At 58.3% G+C, this 24,394-nt stretch overlaps 1 protein-coding gene across 1 annotated transcript in view; it reads left to right on the forward strand.

Annotated features, from left to right (window-relative positions):
• Positions 1-24,394, forward strand: part of LOC119094296 (protein trachealess-like) — a 108,647-nt gene that overhangs the window by 2,292 nt on the left and 81,961 nt on the right. Inside the window, 2 exon segments of the mRNA XM_037217369.1 lie at positions 8,426-8,470; positions 20,896-20,946. Of these exon segments, the coding sequence (XP_037073264.1) occupies positions 8,426-8,470; positions 20,896-20,946 (96 nt within the window).

A 24,394-nucleotide genomic window follows, 5' to 3' on the forward strand; every position in this document is an offset into this window, starting at 1 on the left:
TCCTTCCCCGAGGCCTCATTCGTGCACATTTGGTGCCGAGGCGAGCGCGTGCGTTGCTCTCTGCCCCGCACTGCCCTGGGGAGACGGGCCACGGTTCGGGCGGCCGCCTGTTACCGCAACAGCTGCTGAGAGCCGACCGATGTTGCTGTTGCCTGCTGTGTACACTGTACAGGGAACTACAATGCTTCTGTGCACCGCACAGAAGCATGTTATCGCCAAGCCGGGCACATTGCACAGCGGTGAGAAGGGCATAGAGTGCAGCGGTAGACTATGCGGCTGCGTTCGATGTATATTGTACAGTGTGCAGTGATGGACTAGACGTCTGTGTAGAGTGACGGATCAGACAGCTGTGTACAATGAAGGACCAGACGGCTGTGTACAGTGACGGACCAGACGGCTGTGTACAGTGACGGACCAGACGGTTGTGTACAGTGACGGACCAGACGGCTGTGTGCAGTGACGGATCAGACAGCTGTGTACAGTGACGGACCAGACGGTTGTGTACAGTGACGGACCAGACGGCTGTGTGCAGTGACGGATCAGACAGCTGTGTATAATGACGAACCAGACGGCTGTGCACAGTGACGGACCAGACGGCTGTGCACAGTGACGGACCAGACGGCTGTGTACAGTGACGGACCAGACGCTTGTGTGTAATAACGAACAAGACGGCTATGTACAATGACGGACCAGACGAATGTGTACAGTGGCGAACCAGACGACTGTGTACAGTGACGGACCAGACGGCTGTGTACAGTGACGGACCAGACGGCTGTGCACAGTGACGGACCAGACGGCTGTGTACAGTGACGGACCAGACGGCTGTGTACAGTAACGGACCAGACGACTGTGTACCGAGCCTGCTTAGTTCTATACGCTTACGCCAAGGCCATATACGTTGCATGCAGTACCGGCCTGGAGGATCGTGTAAAGTGACGAACCGTACGGCTCTGTTCAGTGACGCCGTCGTAGTGACGAGATCTGCCTCATAACTGAAACATGACTGGCTTGTAAGGGCCGGACGTTCTGCCCTTACGCCGTACCGTGCACGAAATTGTCCCGGTGTATAAGTAAAATATAAGTGTCGATATATTCCACCGGATATCGTGATTTTGTTCTTGATATCGGTCATGGAACATTCCAATCTAATGCGTCTTACAAAGGCTGTCCCAAATTGGTGGCCACCGTCAAGTTACAATTACTTCAATCCTCGCCGAACGTCCTGTTCGTCACAGACAATCATGACATTGTAGAGAGTGAGCTTAACGTAGGCCATTACAAGGTACATGCTGTAACCGCCTATCACGCAAAATTACGACCTATTGTTTATGCAGTAAGCCACGGCGCTATACATACTCTAGGAGATGGTATCTCGGGAGAGGAGAGCGTCCGCGAAGCCGCGTATGCATGCATGTATGGTGCGGACGGGCCGCGGGCCAACAGCCTTGACGCGGCTGGGCGTCCAGACAGCTGAGGGCGGGCCCGAGGCGGCCCAATCCTGTTAGCACGGAGGCGACAAATGATTTTACGGAAGGTACAAATGGATTCGGGAGGTTACCGTCATGCCGCTGTTAGAGGCTGGTCGTAGGGCCGGGTGGGTGGTTGCGGCGACCCCTGTCGCCCTCCCCAATGTCTGTTGTATGGAAACCACACGCACAACGCCCTCCTGAAGGCATCCTCGCACATTAAACAATACTGCTATGAATATAATGGCTCGTTTGAATGACAAGATAATGGACAACACCATCACCGGGTGCTCATGCATGCTTCTTTCGACACCGGTGCATTACAACAACATGCTTTGACGCAAGATGCGCTTTAGGATGCTGACAGATGTGGTTACAAATATAGATGCATAGAAGAGCATGTTTACTACACATGTTCTCATCTATCATGATGTTAAGTGTATGCATCTACTACATCTACACGGCTAGACGAGCCGGACAGGCAGGGCACACGAAGTTCGGGTACTGCGATTGACACGGATATGGTGGACTGAACCATGAGGTTCGCGCCAGGCTTACACAGCTCACACAGCTCACACGGCTCATACGGCTCACAGGGCTCACACAGCTCACACAGCTCGCATAGCTCACACGGCTCATACGGCTCACACGGCTCACACGGCTCACACGGTTCACACTACTCCTACTGCCCATACGGCTCACACGGCTCACACAGCTCACACAGTTCACACAGGTCACACGGCTCACACGGCTCATACCGCTCACAGGGCTCACATGGATCACACGGTTCATACGGTTCACGCAGCTCACACCGCACACACGGTTCACAGGGCTCATATGGTTCACACGGTTCACACTACTTCCACTGCTCATACGGCTCGCACGGCTCACACAGCTCACACAGCCTCACACGGCTTACACGGCTCACACGGCTCACACAGCTTACACCGCTCACAGCTCACACAACTCACACAGCTCACACGGCTCACACAGATTCATACGGCTTACACAGCTCACACGGCTTACCCGGCTCACACACCTCACACAACTCACACGGCTCAAGCAGCTCACACAGCTCACACGGCTCATAAGGCTCACACATCTCACACACTCACACAGCTCTCACGGCTGACACAGCTCACACGGCTTACAAAGCTCACACGGCTTACCCGGCTGACACAGCTCACACGGCTTACACAGCTCACACGGCTTACCCAGCTCACACAGCTCACACGCCTCACACGACTCACACGGCTCAAGCAGCTCACACAACTCACACGACGTACACAGCTCACACAGCTCACACAGCTCACACGACTCCAACAACCGCCAGCGGCGACAGCCTGTCAGTACCCCTAAAGACAAGACTTCAAAATCAATGGCGTCCGACCGTGCGGCCCAGATCTGGCGCCGGTGCCGCGGGCCTCGATCGCCGTCGCTGCGCCCCGATAGCGGCGAGATCGGACGGCGCGCCGTATCGGCCGGCATCGCTGCTCAGATCGCTTACACAAGCGGGTGACGCAAGGCGACGGCGGCTGGGGGCCTGGCGCCCATCTCCCCCCGCCGCCGCCTGGGTCCGTTCCACCCCGTTCCGTCTCCCGTCTGCCGCAGTCCTTGTCCAGCCACAGCCCGTTCCATCTCCGCTTCTGGCTGCCTCCAATCACTTGTTTCTCACCTCCATATATCTTACGACTCCCATCTCGTTATCTATGCCGCTTCTCGCCTTTACCCATGTCCTACCTCCTACCTTCTCTCATCTCCAGCCTCCCGCCCCTCCCCATATTTTCGTCCTTGTCTTCACCCATTTACCGCCTTCATCCCTTTCATTTTCAATCTTCTCTCCCTTCTACGCTCTTTTCCGTCTTCTGCCATCTCCCTCCTTTCACTTATTCCAAGCCCACATTTTCTTCCTCCACATCTCACATCCCACCTATTGATCTCTGTCTCTTCAAACACCTTCCATCCCTTGTACCCTCCATGTCTTCTCACCCCCTCTCTTCCCTCCCCTCTCTCTCTCTCTCTCTCTCTCTCTCTCTCTCTCTCCCCCCCCCCCCTCCTCTCTCTCTCCTTCTTCTCTCTCTCTCCTCTCTCTCTCTCTCTCTCTCTCTCTTCAACCTCACAGCTTCATCAATTTCCAAACTTCTACTCCATCCCGGGTTGTTCTGCTCAACAATCGTCTCTCGCTCTGGCATCTCTCGCTCTGGCATCTCTCGCTCTGGCATCTCCCACCTCACGCCTTCCTCTGGTACCAGGTTTTCATTCCCCTCGGCATCTACTTTGCCTCCCTCCGTTTTCTTCGCCTCTCATGTCTTTCCATTCCATTCTGTCTTCTGCCTCCTCTTGTTTCCGCCGGTTCTACTCTTGCCCAAGCGTACCTTCTCCCGTCGCTTCCCTCTATTATTTCCTTTTTCCTCTCTTGCCTCATCTAGCTCTTCCGCCTCGTGCGCCTTGCTGTTCTATGACCGCCCTCCGCTTCCTAAATCTACTGATCTCTTGTGTTTTATTTCGCAACCTTTTGTCTTTTTTTTCCACTTTTATTCCTTTCCGTTCCAAACCCACTGCTTCCTAGGACAGACCATTTATATTCTGTCCGTCTCCGGGACTCTACATCTCATGAACTATGCAACTAGCAATATCCCCACCTCACGGCCCTGCCAACGTTACCTTCGCTTTTCACCTTCCAAGTCCGAAAAATATGCACCCCGACAGCCAGCAGTGCCCACCAGCGCTGCAGGCACTTCCGGCCTGTCTCAATGTTGACGTAATCATGTCCGGACCCGCTGCTACTGCTTCGAAAACCCACGCTGGCCCACATTTGTTTTCTGCCCCACCGACTTCGCCACCTCCTTTCTACCCTTGTTAACATCTCACCGCCCCTGAATGACTCTTACCGCCTCTGAATGTCGACGGTTTGTGTTCTGAGAGTCCTAATCGCTGGGTTTCCGATGCATACGCCCTGAGTGCCTTTGCATGTGAGTGACCCATCGAATAAGTTTTGAATGTCCTAAAAAATCCGCCCCAAAACATAGCGAGTGTGGAAGATGCCTCAGTACACAAGGGGATATATCTAGAAGCGGCCTGGGAACTTGGCTTGCCGGCGTTAGGAGGCTTAAAGGTGAGGCTAGAGATTAATTACAGCTGGTTGAATTGACGGTCGGTGAATTCTGCCGATACAATCGCCTGCAATCAGGACATGCAGCGCTGGGAACAAGATGTTATGATGTCGTCCGAAGACAACGAATGAGCCGCGGCACATAATTTACGAGGCAATCAAACTGAAAGACCAAATGCGATACGGGATTTTGGAAATGTGAAGAACTCGGCATATTGTTCGCTTCAACTGGCGCGTAAAGAATCAAGGTCTTTCACGGATCGTTTCTCAAGGCATCCAGCATATGAAATATTTCGTAACTTGTTCATAATTGACTTCCTTTCTGCCGTCGTTTCTCTGTCCCGTTTCCTACGCTTTTTCCTCTGCAATCTTGTGTTCGTGCAAAAAGCATTCTCGATCCTTCAGCTCCGCACCAAACGTAAAGGCCCGTTCGTCTCTATGGACCTTTGCAGCATGTCATTGAAAATCCGCCAGCGCCCAGCAGGCGACCTGGCTGACGGCGTTTGGCTGCTCCTGGGGGCTGTTTCACACCTTTCGCGTCGGTCGGCTGGTGTCGGATGGTGCGGGGACGGCTGCCTGACAGGTGACGGGTACCGGCGCCGCTCCCTGCCTCATCGGTCCCCGTCTGAACGAGGCAGGCGAGCGCGGTGCAGCACTGGCCAGACGGGCCCTGGTCAGTGGCGGCGGCAGTGGCGGCCGGGGTCGGTGGACGGGACGGCGGCCAGTCAGGCCAGCCAGCAGGGATGTCAGACTGGCAGACAAGTGGCAGCATGCATATTATTGACCGGGTCCATTCGGATAATTCTCGTTATTGCCGTAGCCGAAGAACTTGATAGGTCTGTCTGTGCCATTCTCTCTTGATACCCTGCACATGAATCCAATCGCTCGCGCTTCTAGAGGCGGACGCCTTTGAACAACGAAAGCCCTGTGAGGAAAATTCAGCTTTACTACGCTTAGATTAACAGAATCTGACCATTTCTACAAGTTAGCACACTGCACTACACCCTCCACCGCAAGGACGCCATTTCGCCAAGTGAGTTAGAAGCTGAGCAATGAAAAATGGTGCCATCTACCCCCCAAACTGGTCAACAAATGGGGCTCTCCCGGGATTTTGCCCACTTCCTTCCTAAAGCCAGCGAGGAAGGGAGGGTGGAGACCCTCTCCCAGCTGAAAAGAAAACTACAGCCTTGCTGGGGTCCCTCCATTCTGCCACGTCCACTCGCCGTCCTGGCAATGGCCTGCCCGGCCTGCGCAGCCCCCGCAGCGGCCGAGGATGCCGGCTGGAGCCGTGGCCGCCACCGTCGCCGCGTAGTGCACCGGCAGCGGGCCGAGGATGCGGCTGGAGCCGTGGCCGCCACCGTCGCCGCGTAGTGCACCGGCAGCGGCCGAGGATGCCGGCTGGAGCTGCGGCCGCCACCCGGTCGCCGCGTAGTGACCGGCTCCGATGGCACGCGCCGATGTGATATGCATCGGCAGAAAAACCACTGGCGAGGCCATCTTTACGAGCGGCGCGGGCTGCACGGCATGACGCCGGGATTACATGCCGGCCGGCTCAGACGCGCCCTGTACGGGCGAGCCGCGTCCGCCGCTGTTGTGGCGACAGGCTCGCCGACTGGTTTGACTTGCCACATCGCGCGGGCACGTGCTGGCCGACGTCGGAAGAGAGCGGCTGCCGCAGAAGCTGCCGGGCCGGTCGGCGCTGATTCACGTTGGAGAACCGGTCAAAATATTTGCAGTTTCTCCCGATGCATGCGTGAGAGATCTCTCAGAGGGGGCAAAGAGGCTCTGCTCATGCGACCCGTGAGGTGGTCATTTAGATGAGACGGAAGGTTCAGAGAGGAGTGGCGTAGATTGGCTGGCGCTCTGCCGCATATTCCGACTGTACCGAAGCAAAGCGCCAGCCATCGCTCCCGTGGATCAGATGGCGTAGATCGACTGGCGCTCTGCCGCGTACTGTTCCCGACTGTACTGGACCGGAGTGGCTGGCCATCGCTCCGTGGATCAGATGGCGTAGATCGGCTGGCGCTCCGCTGCGTACTGTTCCCGACTGTACCGGACCGGAGCGCTGGCCATGGCTCCCGTGGACCAGATGGCGTAGATCGGCTGGCGCTCCGCCGCGTACTGTTCCTGACTGTACCGGGGAGCAGAGCGCCAGCCATCGCTCCGGTGGATCAGATTGACAGGACAGCCTTGTAGCAGAGCAGAGTGGTCATGTCAGGCGGGATCAGTAGCACGCGGCTGGCCAGCGGAGCACCACGCTGGCCGGCCTGAGTCGTCAGGCGTCTCGCATCCAGTCTGTCCCGCCAGTCACACCGTCTGCGTCTGTGTCCCAGTCCCAGTCAGCCCTATGGTCTGCATGCAGGTCGCCACAGACCGCCCGTCGGCTATCGCCTCTTACAGCTACACCGGACAGGCGGTGCACGAGATGAAAAGAGCCCCGCCAGCGGTGATTGACGTGCTTGCACCGAGTGAAATGATGGTGAAAATCACTATTGGTATTGCATGAGTGAGGTCCGCCGCAATTAGCAAGAAAGAGATACTTAATGAAACAGCGACTATGAGCCTAGAGCGTTAGTGCTATTTGCTGTGTAACCCAAGTGCAGGGGATAATAAAATTGGGAACTTATGTCTTCATAAAATCGGTGTTAAATCCCACTTAATTAGACCGGTCTGGCCATGACTGTGTCGGCCCGAAAGATCTCAGCTAATAATAGGATCAGTATTTTCAGCAAACCGTGCGCAATGCACATATAGTGCGGAAAATCATTATTTATATTTCATATTTTACGATGTGGCAAGCTTGCAAATGGCGGCTCCAGCGCCCCGCGCTGAATCACTCTGGAGATATATTTCGGTTACGGTACCCGTTGTATGTCTCCGCAGACTTCTGCATCCAATTATAGAAGAATTCATTGCAAGTTTGGCCGTAAAACAGGCTCGGTTTTCAGTGATAGTGATTCGTTCTGCTATAAAAGGGCCCGCTCCCGTTGGCATACACGCGATTAGTGATGCCATTAATGTCAACAGTAATCACTGTTGCCGGGGCAGGGACGACTTATAAGGCCACTCACGCGAGGCATGTTTTGAAAGCAGAATATTGATAAATGAATTATCTAAACTCCTCTAACGTGCACAGCTGCTAAGCACGGCCGACCCTTATCTTGTGTTTCGTCCTATCGTAACTCTGACGGCGGCAGTTCATCTGTATGGTACTGGTGCCTCGGCCGGCGTATTTATCTCCGGTGAGATTCATCGCCGAGCGGCTGCCTGCAGTGTGCGGCGCCACGCTCTGCCGGCTGAGCCGCTGGCCTGGCCAGGTGGTGCCGGGCGCGGCCCCTGCCCGCACTCGCCGCCGAGACCGCTGGCCCCTGCCCCGCACCCACCGCCGAGACCGCTGGCCCCTGCCCACACCCGCCGCCGAGACCGCTCAGGCCGGCGCCACGCGCCTCCTTATCGCCGCCGAGCATGACCCGCCAGCGCACCGTGCATCATCCGGGCGCGTTTATTTTCCACGCCTGTTGAGTGGCTGATGCTCTGTGACAGGCCGAACGCCGTCTCGGCGCTGCTGTCGCGTGCTGATTGGACACGGTGCGGCGGGATGACGGCTGACCGTGCCGACAGTCCTGGCGCCCACGCACCAGCCGCTCGCCTGGAAGCCTGGAGCGAATGTGTAGCCGCCCTCGCTTAGTGCGTGCTTGGTAGGGTTCGACCGACGCATTGACCTCAGTAGCCTCGATACAGCCCCTGTGTGGACGTGTGGACCTCACCTGGTCCCGCTGGTCGCCACGCCGGCCCCTGCCTGGCCTGTGGCCCGCGAGCTTTTGTAACCGTCACCCCCTGTCGGCAGGTATGGCCACGGTACACCGCAGGACTACCATCTGGCTGCAGCCGGGTACGTAGCCCAGTGCACCACCGTTCTCAGTGTTGCCCTCTGTCAGGCGGTGGACATGGCGAGCCGTGCAGCAGCGGCACACGTAATTGCAGCCAGTTCGGCCGGCTTCTGGCGCTGCCAGCAGCTCATGATTCAGCAATGTGACATCAGGAATTACATAAAATGTTCATTATGCTATTAGGCTATTAAAGCTATTTCCGCATCTCGAGACAAGGGAGCGTTTAAAGGAAGTCTTCAGCCTTAAGGACTAATCTCTTGCCGCATTCCTGACCGCCGCTAACAATTTATTCGAGATTTATCAACTCATAAATAAGTTGAATGGCAAGAGAGCATCTCTACCCAGATAAGCGACGCCGCTCATTTGTCTGTACCCAGATCAGCGCCCGCCCGCAGACCATGGGTTTCCCTCAGCGGCGTGGACGCCTGTAAAGTTTCTTCCAGCAGGATCTCATAGCTTTGCAGACCCGGAGAAAGTCTGCTGTAGTCTATGGCGTGCATGCCGTACATACAGCGCTCTGGGGCGTGTTTGACGGTTGGCGTTCACCGTTCGCCCGTGAGAGCGGACACAGGTGTGCGCCAGGCGCCAGAGCGCAGGGTCCCCTGGCGCCTGGCCGCTGACGACCGGTGGTGTGGCCTCACGCCCGGTGGTGTGGTCAGACGCCCGATGGTGTGGTCAGACGCCCGTTGGTGTGGTCTGACGTCCGGTGGTGTGGCCTGACGCCCAGCGGTGTGGTCTGGCGCTCGTTGGTGTGGTCAGACGCCCGATGATGTGGCCTGACGCCCGGTGGTGTGGCCTGGTGCCCGGTGGTGTAGCCTAGAGCCGGGCGGTGTGGCTTGGTGCCCGGTGGTGTAGCCTGGCATCCGGTGGCATGGCCTGGTGTCAGGTGGCGTGGCCTAGCGCCTTGTCGCTGACGCCCGGTGGCACCTGAAATACCGCGGCGGAACGGCTAGGGGACCGTTTACGGTCTCTGGCCATGCAGCCGACCACAAAAGCAATCATTACTGCCACGCTAAACGACTAGCGAATCGTAAAGTGACCAATGGTTAATTCAATTTTATTGGTGCATGGTTCACGACCTGTCTGGCCGCCCGGAGCGGTGCCCGCCGAGCTAACCTTTCTGGCCGCTTGGAGTGGTGCCCGCCGAGCTGACCTTTCTGGCCGCCCGGAGCGGTGCCCGCCGAGTTGAACTTCCTTGCCGCTTGGAGTGGTGCCCGCCGAGCTGAACTTTCTGGCCGCCCGGAGCGGTGCCCGCCGAGTTGAGCTTTCTGGCCGCCCGGAGCAGTGCCCGCCGAGTTGAACTTTCTGGCCGCTTGGAGTGGTGCCCGCCGAGTTGAACTTTCTGGCCGCCCGGAGCGGTGCCCGCCGAGTTGAACTTTCTGGCCGCCCGGAGCGGTGCCCGCTGGGCTGACCTGGTTGACCGCTGAGAGTGGTGCCCGCCGGGCTGGCCTGACAGGCTGCGGGGAGTAGCGCCCGTCGAGCTGACCTGGCTGTCCGCGGGGAGCGGTGTCCGTCGAGCTGACCTGGCTGACCGTCAGATCAGCCAGTTTGCCAGCCATTGTAAGCTGTGCTCCTCGCAATGAAGGGTCTCATTTCTGCTACCGGCAGCCCAGAAACATTGCATTCACGCGAGATCGTGCAATGACACTTGCGTTTACAAGCGGGTCCAACCGCAAAATATTTTTTATGGAGCGCTGACAGCATAGCTTTAAGGCATTAGATGCCAGCAAGTTCGGTAGCCCTCCCGCATACTTCGCCCAAACTGGCTGTGTTTCGCCATAGACATGCCACACAGCAAGCTCACATCCAATCAGCTGGACGGGAAGCTGGGCGGTCTCGGGGCGTGTTTCACAGTCCATGCGATCCAATGCTTCATTCTTCAGCGTCAGTTCAGTCACAATGTTGCATTGGATGTCGGATACAGTCTGTAGGGGACAAAAGGATTAAATTCGTTCACTGTATGCTGGCCGAGGCATGTGTGGCCTGACGCGAGCACGGTGTTAGATGTGTGCTGGCTGACGGCAGCCACTTGCGTGAGATGGGCACTGGCTGACGGCAGCCACGTGCGTGAGATGAGCACTGGCTGACGGCGGCTGCGTGCGTGAATGAACACTGGTTGACGGCAGCCGCGTGAGTGAGATGTGTACTGACTGACGGCAGCCGCGTGGGTGAGGTGCATACTGGCTGACGGGCAGCCGCGTGAGTGAGATGTGTACTGGCTGATGGCAAGCCGCGTGAGTGAGATGCATACTGGCTGACGGCATCCGCGTGGGTGAGGTTGCAGTACTGGCTGACGGCCAGCCACGTGCTTGAGATGAGCACTGGCTGACGGCAGCCAAGTGGTGAGATGCATACTGGCTGCGGCAGCCACGGTGCGTGAGATGAGCACTGTGCTGACGGCAGCCACGTGGTGAGATGCATACTGGCTGACGGCAGCCACGTGCGTGAGATGAGCACTGGCTGACGGCAGCCGCGTGAGTGAGATGCATACTGGCTGACGGCAAACCCTCGGGTAAGACGAGTAGTGGTTGTACTACCGGCACGATTTGGGATGGGTGCTCCCAATGTTTGTGGGTTGTGCGCATTGGACTACTCCCTGTCCATGGCCGGTGACATTGGGGTCTCATGATGCGATAAACTCGCGATTTGGCTTCGGAACTTGATCGCGGCCATACCTGAAGCCCCGCATAATTCTAGGAAATGCATCTCATGCAATTTTGCAGGCACAGTTGCGGTGTTGTTGGTGGTGATGAAGCGACTTTTGCGCCTGTGGGCAGCGTGCCATGCCTGCGTCCGTGTCAGGCAGGACCGCTGGCCGCCGGAGCCGCCGCCCCGCCGCGTGCTGCCGGGCAGTGCTCGGCGTGCCCGACACCGGCACGCTAATACTGCCGCGTCACACACCATTTAGGCGCAGGGGCCAAAACAATGCTGCTCCATATCGCGGCGGCGCGCTCTCGGCGCCGCATTGTTGCCGGCCGCCCCCTGATCACGGCATTGTTTCCGCGTCAGTTGGCCGATCCGCGCCTGCCACGCCCGCCCGTGACGCGCTGCGACTGTACGGCACGAGAGCGGGCGGCGAGGGAGGCCGCTCCTGGCCTCCCTGTCGGCAGGCGAGCTAGCCGAGACAAGCGGGCGGGCGGCGAGGGAGGCCGCTCCTGGTCTCCCTGTCGGCAGGCGAGACAGCCGAGACAAGCGGGCGGGCGGCGGGGGAGGCCACTCCTGTCCTCCCTGTCGGCAGGCGAGCTAGCCGAGACAAGCGGGCGGGCGGCGAGGGAGGCCGCTCCTGGCCTCCCTGTCGGAAGTCCAGACAGCCGAGACAAGCGGGCGAGTGGCGAGAGGAGGCCGTCCCTGGCCTCCCCTGTCGGAAGTCCAGACAACCGAGACAAGCGGCGCCACTCTGATGGCCAGTAAACACACTTCTTCCGTTAGGAATATAGTCCTTTAACAGTTAACGAGCGTTTACTATCGTTCGTAACAATAACGAAAAAACGCTAATCACCCTACAATCTCCACCAACACGAGCGCACTCGTCCGCTGATGAACGCGTCAGCTGTGGCGCACCGAAGCACATGTGCGGAAACCAAACGCAAGCGGCGGGGGAGGGGGGGGGGGGGGGGCAGAGAGCGGCGGACTGGCCGGCGCCGGCGCCCGTGCCGCGGCAGGCCATCACAAGCTATTCAACCGGCCACAAACAACCGCGCCGTCTTAATAAACCACGCCGGGCCGCCCAGTCGTGCGGCTTAAATCAGTTTCAATTATGGCGGACCGCGTTCGGGACAGGTCGGCGGCCGTCTGCTCGGAGCTGGTGATGGTGTTGGCGCTCATCTCGGCCTCCGTCTGCCCGGAGCTGGTGCTGGCGCTGACGCTCAGCTCGGCTGCCGTCTGCTCGAAGCTGGTGCTGGCGCTGACGCTCAGCTCGACGGCCGTCCGCTCGGAGATGGTGATGGTGTTGGCGCTCAGCTCGGCGGCCGTCTGCTCGGAACTGGTGATGGTGCTGGCGCTGACGCTCATCCCGGCGGCCGTCTACCCGAAGCTAGTGCTGGTGCTGGTGCTGGTGCTGGTGCTGGTGCTCAGCTTGACAGCCGTCTGCCCGGATCTGATGCTGGTGCTGGAGCTTAGGTAGACCGCTGCCTGCTCGGAGCTGGCGCTGGCGCTGGCTCAGCTCGGCGGCCGTGCAGCGGGCCGCGGCGCACCTCTGACGGGCCGCCAGGCGTCCGGCTGCCTTTGTCGGCCGCGGTCCCCGCCCAGCGCGCTGCACATTGTCGGCGCCAAGTGTACTTTGGCCGCGCAATGTCCCGCAATTCCGCCGTTTGCATGACAATTATTGTTAGATTGCAGTGGTGCCCTTTGACCCGGCTTTTCATTAGTGAGCACCAGACTGATCGCGCCTTTGAAGGCAGCTCCGCCTTTCTGAATTGATATACAATTGAATGCGGCAACCGATGCCATTCTGCGGCGCCTGGTGCCGAACCAAGCGCCCTCGTGATAGCCGAGGTCAAAGTTGGTGTCAGGGCTCTGCTGCCCCCCCCCCCCCCCCTGCTGGAGACCCGCTGGTATAAGCCGCGGGCCCGGTGGCGGTCCGCTCCGGCCGACGGCTGCCCCCCTAGAGATCCGGTAGTGTGCGTCACGGGCTCGGTGCCGGTTCCGCTCCGACCGACGGCTGCTGCCCTAGAGATCCGGTAGTGTACGTCAAGGGCTCGGTGGCGGTCCGCTCTAGCGTCACATCTGTGGGCAGCGACTGGGGTCATGGCCTCGGGCGCAGCAGCGGCCATCTGGCATCCATTTCAACCCACCAGTCGAACAGCATGTTGCCGAACCATCAGACATTGCAAAGGCTGTCAATGGTTCCTTTGCCCGACAGATTCTGTGATAAGTAGTGCAGGGGTAGGTTCGTTCTACTCTATTAATGGTTCCTTTGCCCTGCAGCGTCTGCGAGAAACGCTGCGGATGTATGTTCGCACTACTCTGTCAATGGTTCCTTTCCCTGACACCATCTGCAAAGAACGCCGCGAGTGTATGTTCATGCCACTCTGTTGACTATGTGCCGCAATGAACGCGTCGGGTTCGCCGGTGCGAATAACTTAGCGTAGCACGCGCCCGGGTGGCCAGTTAAATACCCTTCACTCCGGTGAGGGTCAGTTCGACCGCCCTGAGATCTCAAATACTGATAAGCTAGAGACCCCAAACTCACAGAGTGAGTTGGCCTGTATGTGATCGCGCTTGCGTCAAAATTGGAGGTTTTTAGTTTATGGCGCTTGGGTCAAATAAGGTCAAACAAGGTCAAACTCCAAATTAGTGTACAAAGTGTAAGACTGGTGTTTCATAGCAATTGCATAAGTTGCCAGCCAAGGCCTGACTTCAACCTACCATACGTCAGCAGCCCCACAAAGTAACATTTATTTTGTATCTTAATAGATTCGCTAATCAGTTGCCTGCAGTCATGCAAAGTTTGGCGCGCATACGTGTTGGCGTTCGCAAATTGTTCCAGGAAAACCTTCAAGGGGTCGAATTGTCCCCCCCCAATCCGAGCACGAGTTAAGGTCAGACGACGTCATAAGGCAGTGGCAATTCTTGATGGAGCAGGTGTAAATGTGAATGTACCGGAGTTCTCAGTAACACCGGGAAATGAAATCGGTATGATGTTAGTCTGAGCATTTTGTCTACCCTTGATAGCCAAAACTGTTACACAAGTGGCATACAATCATGTTGCTGCACGTGATGTCTGTCTACTCCCAGCCCAGTGACCGCTGATATTCGGGGGTCAGTGGTAGCCCCTGTCGATAAAGAGCTCTCATTCATTATGTATAAATCGCCATTTTTGGCACCGTTTCGATTAAATACCCTATCAGCTACCACAATAATAACAAATAGGTGCATGAATATGAGAACGGCCTTGATGAGGCACTACAAATGCGTTATCACGCTCGCGCCGTTGATCAGAAAGAAAGAGGGGGATAGAAAGAAATAAATGAAGAGAGAGAGAGAGAGAGAGAGAGAGAGAGAGAGAGAGAGAGAGAGAGAGAGAGAGAGAGAGAGAGAGAGAGAGAGAGAGAGAGTAGAGAGAGAGAGAGAGAGCTGCTCTTTATTCCGGGTATGATATGCTAACAGCAATTCTGTTTAATGCTGCAGCTCGGCATGCATCGTCAGAAATATCAGAAAAGTGCAGGAATGATGTTACTTTTGCGCGTGCTCCTCATCCTGCTACAGAAGTGCTCTATCTTCAGCGTTCGAGATAGGGTGCATTGCATTCTATAATGCACGTTTTCTAGACTACGGTGCGTTTGTATGCCAGTCCGTCGTCACTAATGAATACTGATGAATGACCACGCGCCGACTACAGGCCGACTTCAGCCACCCGAGGAGCCTGCGCGCGCCCCGCTCTGTCCTGACCACGTGCGAACTACAGGCAGACTTCAGCCACCCGAGGGAGCCTGCGCGCGCCCTGCTCTGTCCTGACCACGCGCCGACTACAGGCAGACTTCAGCCACCCGAGGGAGCCTGCGCGCGCCCCGCTCTGTCCTGACCACGCGGCGACTTTAGGTCGACTTCAGCCACCCGAGGGAGCCTGCGCGCGCCCCGCTCTGTCCTGACCACGCGGCGACTTTAGGTCGACTTCAGCCACCCGAGGGAGCCTGCGCGCGCCCCGCTCTGTCCTGACCACGCGCCGACTATAGGTCGAATTCAGCCACCCGAGGGAGCCTGCCGCGCGCCCCGCTCTGTCCTGACCCCGCGCCGACTACAGGCAGACTTCAACCACCCGAGGGAGCCTGCCGCGCGCCCCGCTCTGTCCTGACCACGCGCCGACTACAGGCCCGACTGCAGCCACCCGGGGAAGCCTGCCGCGCGACCAGCTCTGTCATGACCACGCGCCGACTACAGGTCCGACTGCAGCCACCTGAGAGAGCCTGCCGCGCACCTCGCTCTATTTTGACCGCCACACGAGGGACAGGACGGCCGCCTGGTCCCACCCTCCGCCGCCTGGACTCGGCTCGTGCCGGGCCTGCCGTTCGCTGCAGCCCATCTCCCTCAGCGGCGTCTGTGGCCTCCTCCGGGGAGCGCAGCGCTGGCCGGTCAGCAGCGCTGTTGTCCCTGAAACGCCTCACATCGTCTGTGTGGTCCCGGACCAAGCGCCACCACCGCTTGTTTTGCATCCTTCCCACAACACAGCCGTGCTGTGGGAAGGGCTGATATCACCGGAGCTTTGATCATCTATGACGCCGCTGGGGCAGCAGATGTTCCGAAGCCTCCTTTGGGGCTCGAAAGCTTCGAATATTGAAAACAGGTTAACCTGTGCATGCAGATCAAGGAGTTGCTGGAGCTGGGCGTGATTCCAAATCAAAGGGCGTATGCCATATAGGGAAGCTAGAGGGAGCGTTTGAGGTCTCGCACTGTCCATTTTTATTACCACGTTCACCCGGGGTGTAGCGCTCGCACAGGGTCCACTCGGCTTGCAGCGCTCGTACAGCGTCCACTCGGCGTGTAGCGCCCGTACAGCGTCCACTCGGCGTGTAGTGCCCGTACAGCGTCCACTCGGCGTGTAGCGCCCGTACAGCGTCCACTCGGCGTGTAGCGCCCGTACAGCGTCCACTCGGCGTGTAGCGCCCGTACAGCGTCCACTCGGCGTGTAGCGCCCGTACAGCGTCCACTCGGCGTGTAGCGCCCGTACAGCGTCCACTCGGCGTGTAGCGCTCACACGGTGATTCAACGCAAGCAGTCCTCAATCATCTTGACTTTGGGTCCTGAAGTGGCATAATGCTAAATGTGCTTGTCCAGGTGAGAGGGCACCTTACCTGCTGTATTCGGATGCCCAAATAAAATGCATTAACCCCCGCCCTGAAGCAGGGGGGGGGGGGCATGATGCGACTCCCTTAAGCTTGTTAACAATAGTTTTTCAGCATGCTTTAAAATCGCGCCCGAATTTTCAGCCGATGGGGCATCCATTCCCCGTGCTTTGACACCAGAAACGTGCTCCGAGCTTCTCTGGCTACGGAGTGGATCGGGGCACTCTGCGCTGCCGCCGAGCCGACCTCCCAGTCAGGTGGAGCACCGCCGCCAGTGGTCCCCCGTCGCGCCGATCAGGCCAGACGGCGGCAGCTGGCGTCGGAATGCCACCCAACCTCAGACGCTTTGTTTTCCGGTAAAAATTGCGGTCTAAATGTTGCGCGTCGCCAGGGGTGCCAGGGGTGCCATTGTCGGTGGATGGGAATGGCGAAGGGGAGGGGGTGTCAGTGTCGGCGTCAGCAGCCTGTCGGCACATGTATCCCGAGATGGTTGGCAATAAAGCGCGAGCGTAAGTGAGCCGGGAGCCGGCCTGATCTGATACCAGGTCCGGCGCCAGCTGACGCCGTGCGACGGGAGGACATGCCTGCTGGGCGGCGCTGCCCGCCAGCCAAGGCAGCTCAGGGCACTTCGGCTGCTGGACCGTCTGCCCGCCAACCAAGGCAGCTTCGGCCTACTGGGCAGCGCTGCCCGCCAGCCAGGGCAGCTTCGGCCTGCTGGGCGACGCTGCCCGCCGGCCGGGGCAGCCTTGGCTCGGCTCGGCCGACACGTGTGCCTTCACAGCCCAGCGCCGGCGCTCGGCAGACGGGCCAAGGGCTCCCCGGGCTCGAATTATCGGACGTCCGGCCGGCCGCTCATATCCATCGAATGACAACGGCTTGTAGAATGCCTCCCGGCGGACCTACTAGACACGGCCCGGTCCCGCCTGTTCCGCTTGTACCACTGGCCACGGCCCGCTCTGCCGCTTCTGGCTGCGATCAAAGGCCGCTGCATCTCGAATGCTTTACGGTGTTCTGTCCAATTTTGAACGGGCGTTTGCTGAATTCCAAATTTTTGTGCACATTCTATAACTGTTCTACATCGCCCCAATTTCTAAAACTGCTGTGTGAACTACATAGTGCCGTGGTGTTTACGCGTCGAGCTAAGCTAGTGAGAAAACACGTCAGAATTCCGGCCGCCTGGCATGCCTGGGATGAGGCCAGGCCCAGTTGAACCAGTCCTGAACTAATGAGGGCTGGTGTCGGCGACGGGCGAGGCCGGACGGCGTGAGCTAGTCGGCTGGGCCGCCACGGGCGCCAGGAATGTCGCCCAGCTGAGGGCGATGCGACGCAGCCACGTGCTGGTCAGTGGGCCGCGCCGGTCCCTACCCAGCGGCGTCACCGCGTCCCGCGCCTTGTTACGGCAACAGGGGTCAAACGTCAATTCATATTTCAGCGTTCGGCAGCGCGCGCGGTGGGACGCCGCCGCGGCCAGCCGGCCAGCCCCGGCCCCTCCACCGCATGTGGCGATGGCGATTTTATGATTTGCAACAATGCCCCGGTGCGAGGAGGGGGTCCTGTAATGCGGAACCCCCGCTGGACGGCCGGTCGGTGATGCAACGGGGCGGCGCGGGTCGACCGGCGGATCCTCCGATTCCAGCGATGCGACTGACGCCGGCCGCCGGCGGCCGAGCGGCGGCGCGCCTCGCGGACGACCACGCAGACACGAATCGGGCCGGCGTGATTTATTAGGGTCTCGGGGAAAAGTCCTGACTGACAAACAAAAATGGAATAAATCACCAGAAAATTCTCCGGTCATCTGAAAGAAGCCGAAGTATCAATCACATGTGTTTCATTGTCCTTACCGTGCCCACAAAATGGTTTCGACTGCGGGTGATCGCGCTGGGATCTCTGGGAAAACTGAACGCTAGCTGGCAGGGTATCCACCTGCGCTGTGAGGTCCAGCGTTTTCCACTGCCCTGCAAATGCAGCGTGCTGTGAAGGTGAAGCACGGTATCCCTCTCTGCGCAGTTCGCACTCATTCATGGCCATGTTTTCATATGCATGCAACATGGGCTAAGTGGCGAAGGCTTGGCTGGTCGTTGGCCTTGATAAGGAATTACCTGGAAACTATCTGAATGATAAACTTTATGACTTTGCCCCGGCGTAATGGGATGGATGTGCTGTTAGGTCATACTTCAAAGCCCGAACACAATTTCACTCGACTTTTAAGCACCTATCAGCAGTGGAGGAAATAAAGCGCGGCGATATTGCCGCCGGCCGGCGCGGCCGGCCGGGCTGCCGGAGCTGGGCAGGGCTGTGATTTGTCGGGCAACGCCGGCGGCCAGGCTGCCGGCCACTGCCCGCTGTTGATGAGGCCTCTGCTCTGTCATCACCGGGGGGTAGGCAGACCGTGCAGCAGGCCAACACGGCGCGCTGGCCGGCCGCAGCCGTGCGCATCCCTCTCCCAGTGAACCAGCTACCTTCACAACTGACAGGGCGCCTTCGATATCTTATCGAAGAGCATTAGTGATAGCGCCTCTGTGCACTTACCGAGGCTACCGATAATACTTACCCCGCTATCTTCAGCACAAAGAGACCCTCCACTCAAACTGGCGTCCTGCAGTCGCCCCAGGAACAAAGAGATGCATCTGGGCCACCTGCAATCATGCAGCATGTTTTCTTATGCAAAAACGACGCCGTGGAAGGAGAGTCAATCATGTGGGATTCCTCTCACTTGCTGCCAGCCGGCGCAGGTAACTGACAGCCCGCTTCTGGCGCGGATGCATGGCACGTGAGAACATGCTCTGTATGTGCGTACATATGCGTGTGTGTGTGTGTGTGTGTGTGTGTGTGTGTGCGTGTGTGTGTGTGTATTGTGTGTGTGTGTGTGTGTGTGTGTGTGTGTGTGTGTGTGTGTGTGTGTGTGTGTGTGTGTGTGTGTGTGTGTGTGTGTGTGTATGTGTGTGTGTGTCGACAGCGGCGCGGCACCGCTCACAGCGCGGCCAGAGCAGCGGGCAGTCGGCGAACAACGCCACAACTGGCGCCCTCTCCATAATTTGATGGCTAATATTTTCTGTCGGCGAGCCTGTTCGTTACGACACAACGCATCAAGAACACCATAAATGGTAGAGACTGCTCATTATATTAACTTTACCCTACTTGCAAACGGTAACTCATCGCCTCGCCGCGCACTGAGATTGCAAACGCGTAAATGTCGCTGTAAATAACTGACGAAGATTCCGATTACCGGTCGGCTGATCTGCGACTTGCTCGGCGCAGATCAGCAGCGCGCGGTTCCGCCTGACGAGCTCTGCGTGTCTGCGCGCAGACGATCACGGCGCAGCCGGCGCGCTCACCGCTGCACAGAGTGACCCGACTCGGCACGCCAAATTTAATCTGCGATAGCCTTCACTTGAATGGTTTATGTAATGGCGCCCGTTTGATTTAGCATTGTTGTTCAATATCGGCCCGGCGGCAGCGTGTCACGAGGCGGACCTAAATCTGCGACGGCTAACGCGGCCGTGAATGCGGTTGCCGCGGCGCGGCAGCGCCAATCGCAGCTTCTCACAGCTAGAGCCAGTAAATTAATTAGCGGCGATGCTGGCCATACCCATACATAGGCCCCGCGCCGGCATCAACAGGCCGACGTGGTCACGACGGACCGTCACGCGCGCGACGGCCGACGGCCCCAGAGCCGAACTCGGTCCGGCCGCCGGCGAGCACGTGCGACAAGTCGAGTCGGGTCCGTGCAGCGCGGGATTCGGATGCTGCGCTGGGACGCAAGGTCAGCTGACGGCGTCGCCGCGCGGCGGCCGGGCCGGCGCGGGCGGGCGCCGGGGACGCCGCTGAGCGCGTCTCCGATCAGACCAGTTTCCAGGCGTCCCAGCTCCACCTGCCACCCGACCCCAGGCAGAACCTGTTTCCTGGAGTGGACTCCGATACGTCCATCGCCATGTGCGTTCTTATTATTCAATTAGCCAATCAAATTTGACTGTAGGCGCGGTCGGCTGTCGTAATCAGCTGAGCGCGGCGGCAGTTTCGGCCGCCGCAGCACGGAGGAGGGAGCGCGCTGTGAGCGCTCCGCGAGGCGGCGCGCGATTCTTCTCTCGCTGGTGATTTGTGCGGTAAATACTGCTGTCAGTGGACTGCAAGCATGTTTCCCTAGCCAGAGGAGCACTTTCAAGGTTTTGAAGATATGGATTTAGCCCAGCAGATTGGTTGCAAGTAAGGTCTCTCCACCGTACCACGTACGACGCATGCCTCAACGTATCTCGATGTTGCATTCGTTCATACGGCTGCATCGCTGCAGCCGCGCAGTTTCCTGTGTCGGTGATAACCAAGGCATGCTTACCCAGGTGTTATGTTTTTAGACATGGATGCGTTCGTCTTTTGACAGTGAATGCCGGCAAAAAATGTTTTCCTGATGGTCGTAGCAATAGTTTCGAAGCTCGCATGCATTCGCGTTCTCCGGATATGGAGCCGGTGAGCGCTCTAGTAAGCACGTGCCTGGCCTGATTTGGCCCGTGAAGAGGCGCCTCCTGTCGCTGCCGTGCCTGCGCCGGGCGGCGGCGGCGTCAGGGTGGCGAACACGTCCAGTCACCGGCTTTGTTTACCTTCCTCTCGGTTTTGTTTGATTTGCGCTGAGTTTTGGCTTATTTGATTTACAGAAAGCCGACCGTGGAGGAGCTGGCCGTCGCCCAGGGAGGCGTCAACTCACGGTAAGACCGACTCGCGGCGGCCGAGGTCGCCAGCTCGGCACACATGCGCGCAGCCGGGGCACGCGCTCACCGGCTCAGTGGCCGGCTCCGACCATCGGCGGGGACGGAGCACCAGGGCCCGGCCACCAGTGGTACGGCTGAGTCTGCTCAAAATACGTGCAATCGTACCAATGGGGATGATATTTTCTAGTTACAGCAAGGGTGAATGCTCGAATTTACTATGTACTCGGAAGCAAGTGTATTTATTATGCGCAAGCGGTGATCTGTTTCTGATGAGCAGCCTCTGGGGCTGCATGATCGTCGCGGTTTTGCAAAGCCGTCGGACAGACCAAACTTCTCACGCGGTGTGCTCGCGATCGTACCGCGGCCTCCGCCCTCCCCAGGCCGTGTCGAGACGGGTCACTAAAACATCTGTTTACGCCATTACTCTAATTGCGAGTGTCAAAAGCCACTTGACACCGTTTGGTCGGCTCAATTGACGCCCACTGCAGGCGTCTGCAGCCGCCGCGCTGCACGGCGGCGGCGGCGGCGGCGGCCAGTGCAGAGGCGGACGGCGCCGCCGGCGCGGCACGCAAACAATCGGTGAAAATTGGCGAGGAATCCATCCGATTCAGCGGCGAGAAAGGCTGGCGCGCCGCCGGCGTCAGAGGCAGCCACAACGGGGCGCGAATATCCTTGAACCCGGTGCAAACAGGCGGCGTCAGCGGCTCCGGCGCCGGCGGTCAGCTCCGCGCGGCGCGGCCTGTGCCGGCCCGTCCGGCCGCCCGCTGCAGCTGCCCACAGTCTGGCCAGACCAGGTCCGACCATGGTCCGACCATCCGCCGAGACCAGGCTCGGCTGCGGTCCAGGCGACTGGTGCCGTAGACGGCCACTGCTTCGGATGCGGACGAGAGGCAGCCGCTAAGAGTTGCTCTTAGTTCCGACCCGTGGTGAAGATGACCGACTCGACATGCTCCAGTGGGCGTCTTCATACTGAATGTAGGAGGTTGCTGTAGATTGTTCAAAATCATAAGACCTTGTCATAAATGTAGTTAATTACATCAACCCTCAATGAGGAGACTTCGTGCGGTTGGTATAATCTTTTCAAAGGCGCTCGCGGCGTTTAAGTGCAAATATGCATGCCCCAGAATCCATGGGTTTCTCCTGTAGCTCCTCTGTGCTGCGGTTTTATCCCGGAACATTGCGTGATTTAAGACCCACCCTGGGGTCGGTGCGTGAAACAATTATCAGAAAACCCACGTTACGTCCGAGGTAATTTTGCCGGCGCGCTGCCGCCGGTGCTGGTTACACCACCAGTAATAACAGGTCGTTGCACGCGTCTCAATGGTCCGCTGCCGGCCGTCCGGCCGACAAGAGCACACTCTTGAATGACGCGCACATGACTGGCCGCTCGTGGACGCCGTCCCGCGCCGGTCCAATGTCGGCCGCCCCAGCCCGCCGGGGCCGGGGCCGGGCCGGGGCCGCTCCCCTCCAGAGTCCCTGGAATCGTGAGGGGGAATCAGCCGCCGCAGAGTGGAGTTAGCGGCTTCCAGTCACCGCCGACGGCGAGCGCGGCCGTACCTGGAGTTTACCGGCTGGGCAGACGAACGACTACCCGCGGTCGGATACGCCTGGAAGGCAAAGTCCGATCAGCAAAGGACAACGTGACAGTGGTTGCGAAGTCCTGTATGATCTCCATAGATTCCCTGCAAATTAGAGGGAATGCTCTGCATTTGAAGATATGCAAGAAAGCGTCAGATGTGATTAAATGAGCTCACTTATAGCTATAACTCTTAAACTGCTCTAGACAACAAAATTTCTCTGTTTGGTAAATATGCTCCTCAATATGTCATCGTTTGGTTACGTCATCGTACCTTGCACAACAATGATTGAGAGCTAATTAACGGCCGTAACGTCTGGAAATCGTGCTCACGAACGCCACATATGAACAACTCAACAATTATGTTTTATTGGCCTTGATCGCCGTATAGCTAATGGAATGACAGAATTTGAAGGACGTTATCATAGCGTCATGAATGCCTTGGTGACCTTGAAATAGTTTCCCCGAAAAAGTATGCACATATTCGTTGGCGCTTAACTCAGTAACTAGAGGGGTTCAGGTCATAAGAAGGGCAGGGCTGTGAACTGCACCGACTAATGTTCAAGATAGTTATTTCATTTCAAAACCCCACACAAATTTGGAACACTCCCTTGAATTCCATCTCGTGTACTGTAGGACACTTTTGAACAGTACGAGATCCATTAAAGCTGAGTTTATGAGGAAACGATTCAACCTGGCCGCTCCCTAAGAAAGGATGGGCCATGGCGTCAAATACACGAGGCCGCTGCTGATTTCAAACGCATCTGCAAAGTACGCATGCGCACAACGCTGCGTGCCACTACGCCAGACTGTGTGCCGGTCTGTCTGCCGGTCTGTCCGTCTGGGCGGCGGGTTTCTGCCTCTGCAGCGGGGCGGGGGCGGCCTTTTTGTGGCCCGTTTTTCGGGACCGGCCGGAGGGACCGGCGGCGGCCCGGCCGATCCGCGCCTGATTCGCCGCGCTCTTAATTACGCCATTCTTTTGGTGCGCGTCTATCCGGCGACAATCGTCGCCGCGCCGCCGGCCACAAGAGTAATACCGGCGATCAAGTGCCGCCCGGCCGAAAGAGTGATATCCCGTGTCCGTCCCCGCCCCGGCTGTCGCACTGGTGAGCCCCGCTGACAGCCAGCCGGCAAACCGGCCGCCGTGAACGGGCGGGCCTGGCCGACCTAGGGGCCAGCGCTGTTGAGGTGGCACCAGCTAGGGCGACGGGCGGCCCAAGGACAGGCAGCAGGCAGGCTGCGAAGGACCACCCGACCAGCGCTGTTGGGGTGGCACCAGCTAGGGCGACAGGCGGCCCAAGGACAGGCAAGAGGCAGGCTGAGAACGACCACCCGAGAGGAGACTAGAGACGGCTACGAATGCCACGACGTGACGTTGATGTCTGTGGGAACGGGAACCATTCGCGACTGAAGAAGGCATGCGACGAAGACCGCTGATAGCTGAAATGCATTAAATGTTAACTGGTGAGGGACATTAGCGGTTGGGTTTTCGGAATATTTGACCAAATGATCAGATTTGCAGTCCGGAACCGATGCCAGTCACAGCGCGCGCGGAGGGGATGTGTTTGACGCCTAGCAAAAGACACCTTTCGTGTACCTACGTGGCGGAAACGAGATGTGCAAAAAACAAGTCGCATAGCTCGAACAACAACAAATATAGCATCTCCACTCGCAGGGAGCTGCCGGTTGACGCCGGCACCGGAGGCTTAGAGAAAGCAATGTGTTCCCGCCGGCTCCCCAACGTAAAGAGGCAACACCGCAGGCGCCCGCTCCCCAACGTAAAGAGGTAACACCACAGGCGCCTGTGCGGGTGCCACCCGTGGCGTAGCGCTGGATGGTGGGTCGATGGTATAAAGTAGACATTAGCTA

The sequence above is a fragment of the Pollicipes pollicipes genome, unplaced genomic scaffold (assembly GCF_011947565.3).
Source record: "Pollicipes pollicipes isolate AB1234 unplaced genomic scaffold, Ppol_2.1 Scaffold_4002;HRSCAF=4701_pilon_pilon_pilon, whole genome shotgun sequence".
NCBI classification, from domain to species: Eukaryota; Metazoa; Arthropoda; class Thecostraca; order Pollicipedomorpha; family Pollicipedidae; genus Pollicipes; species Pollicipes pollicipes.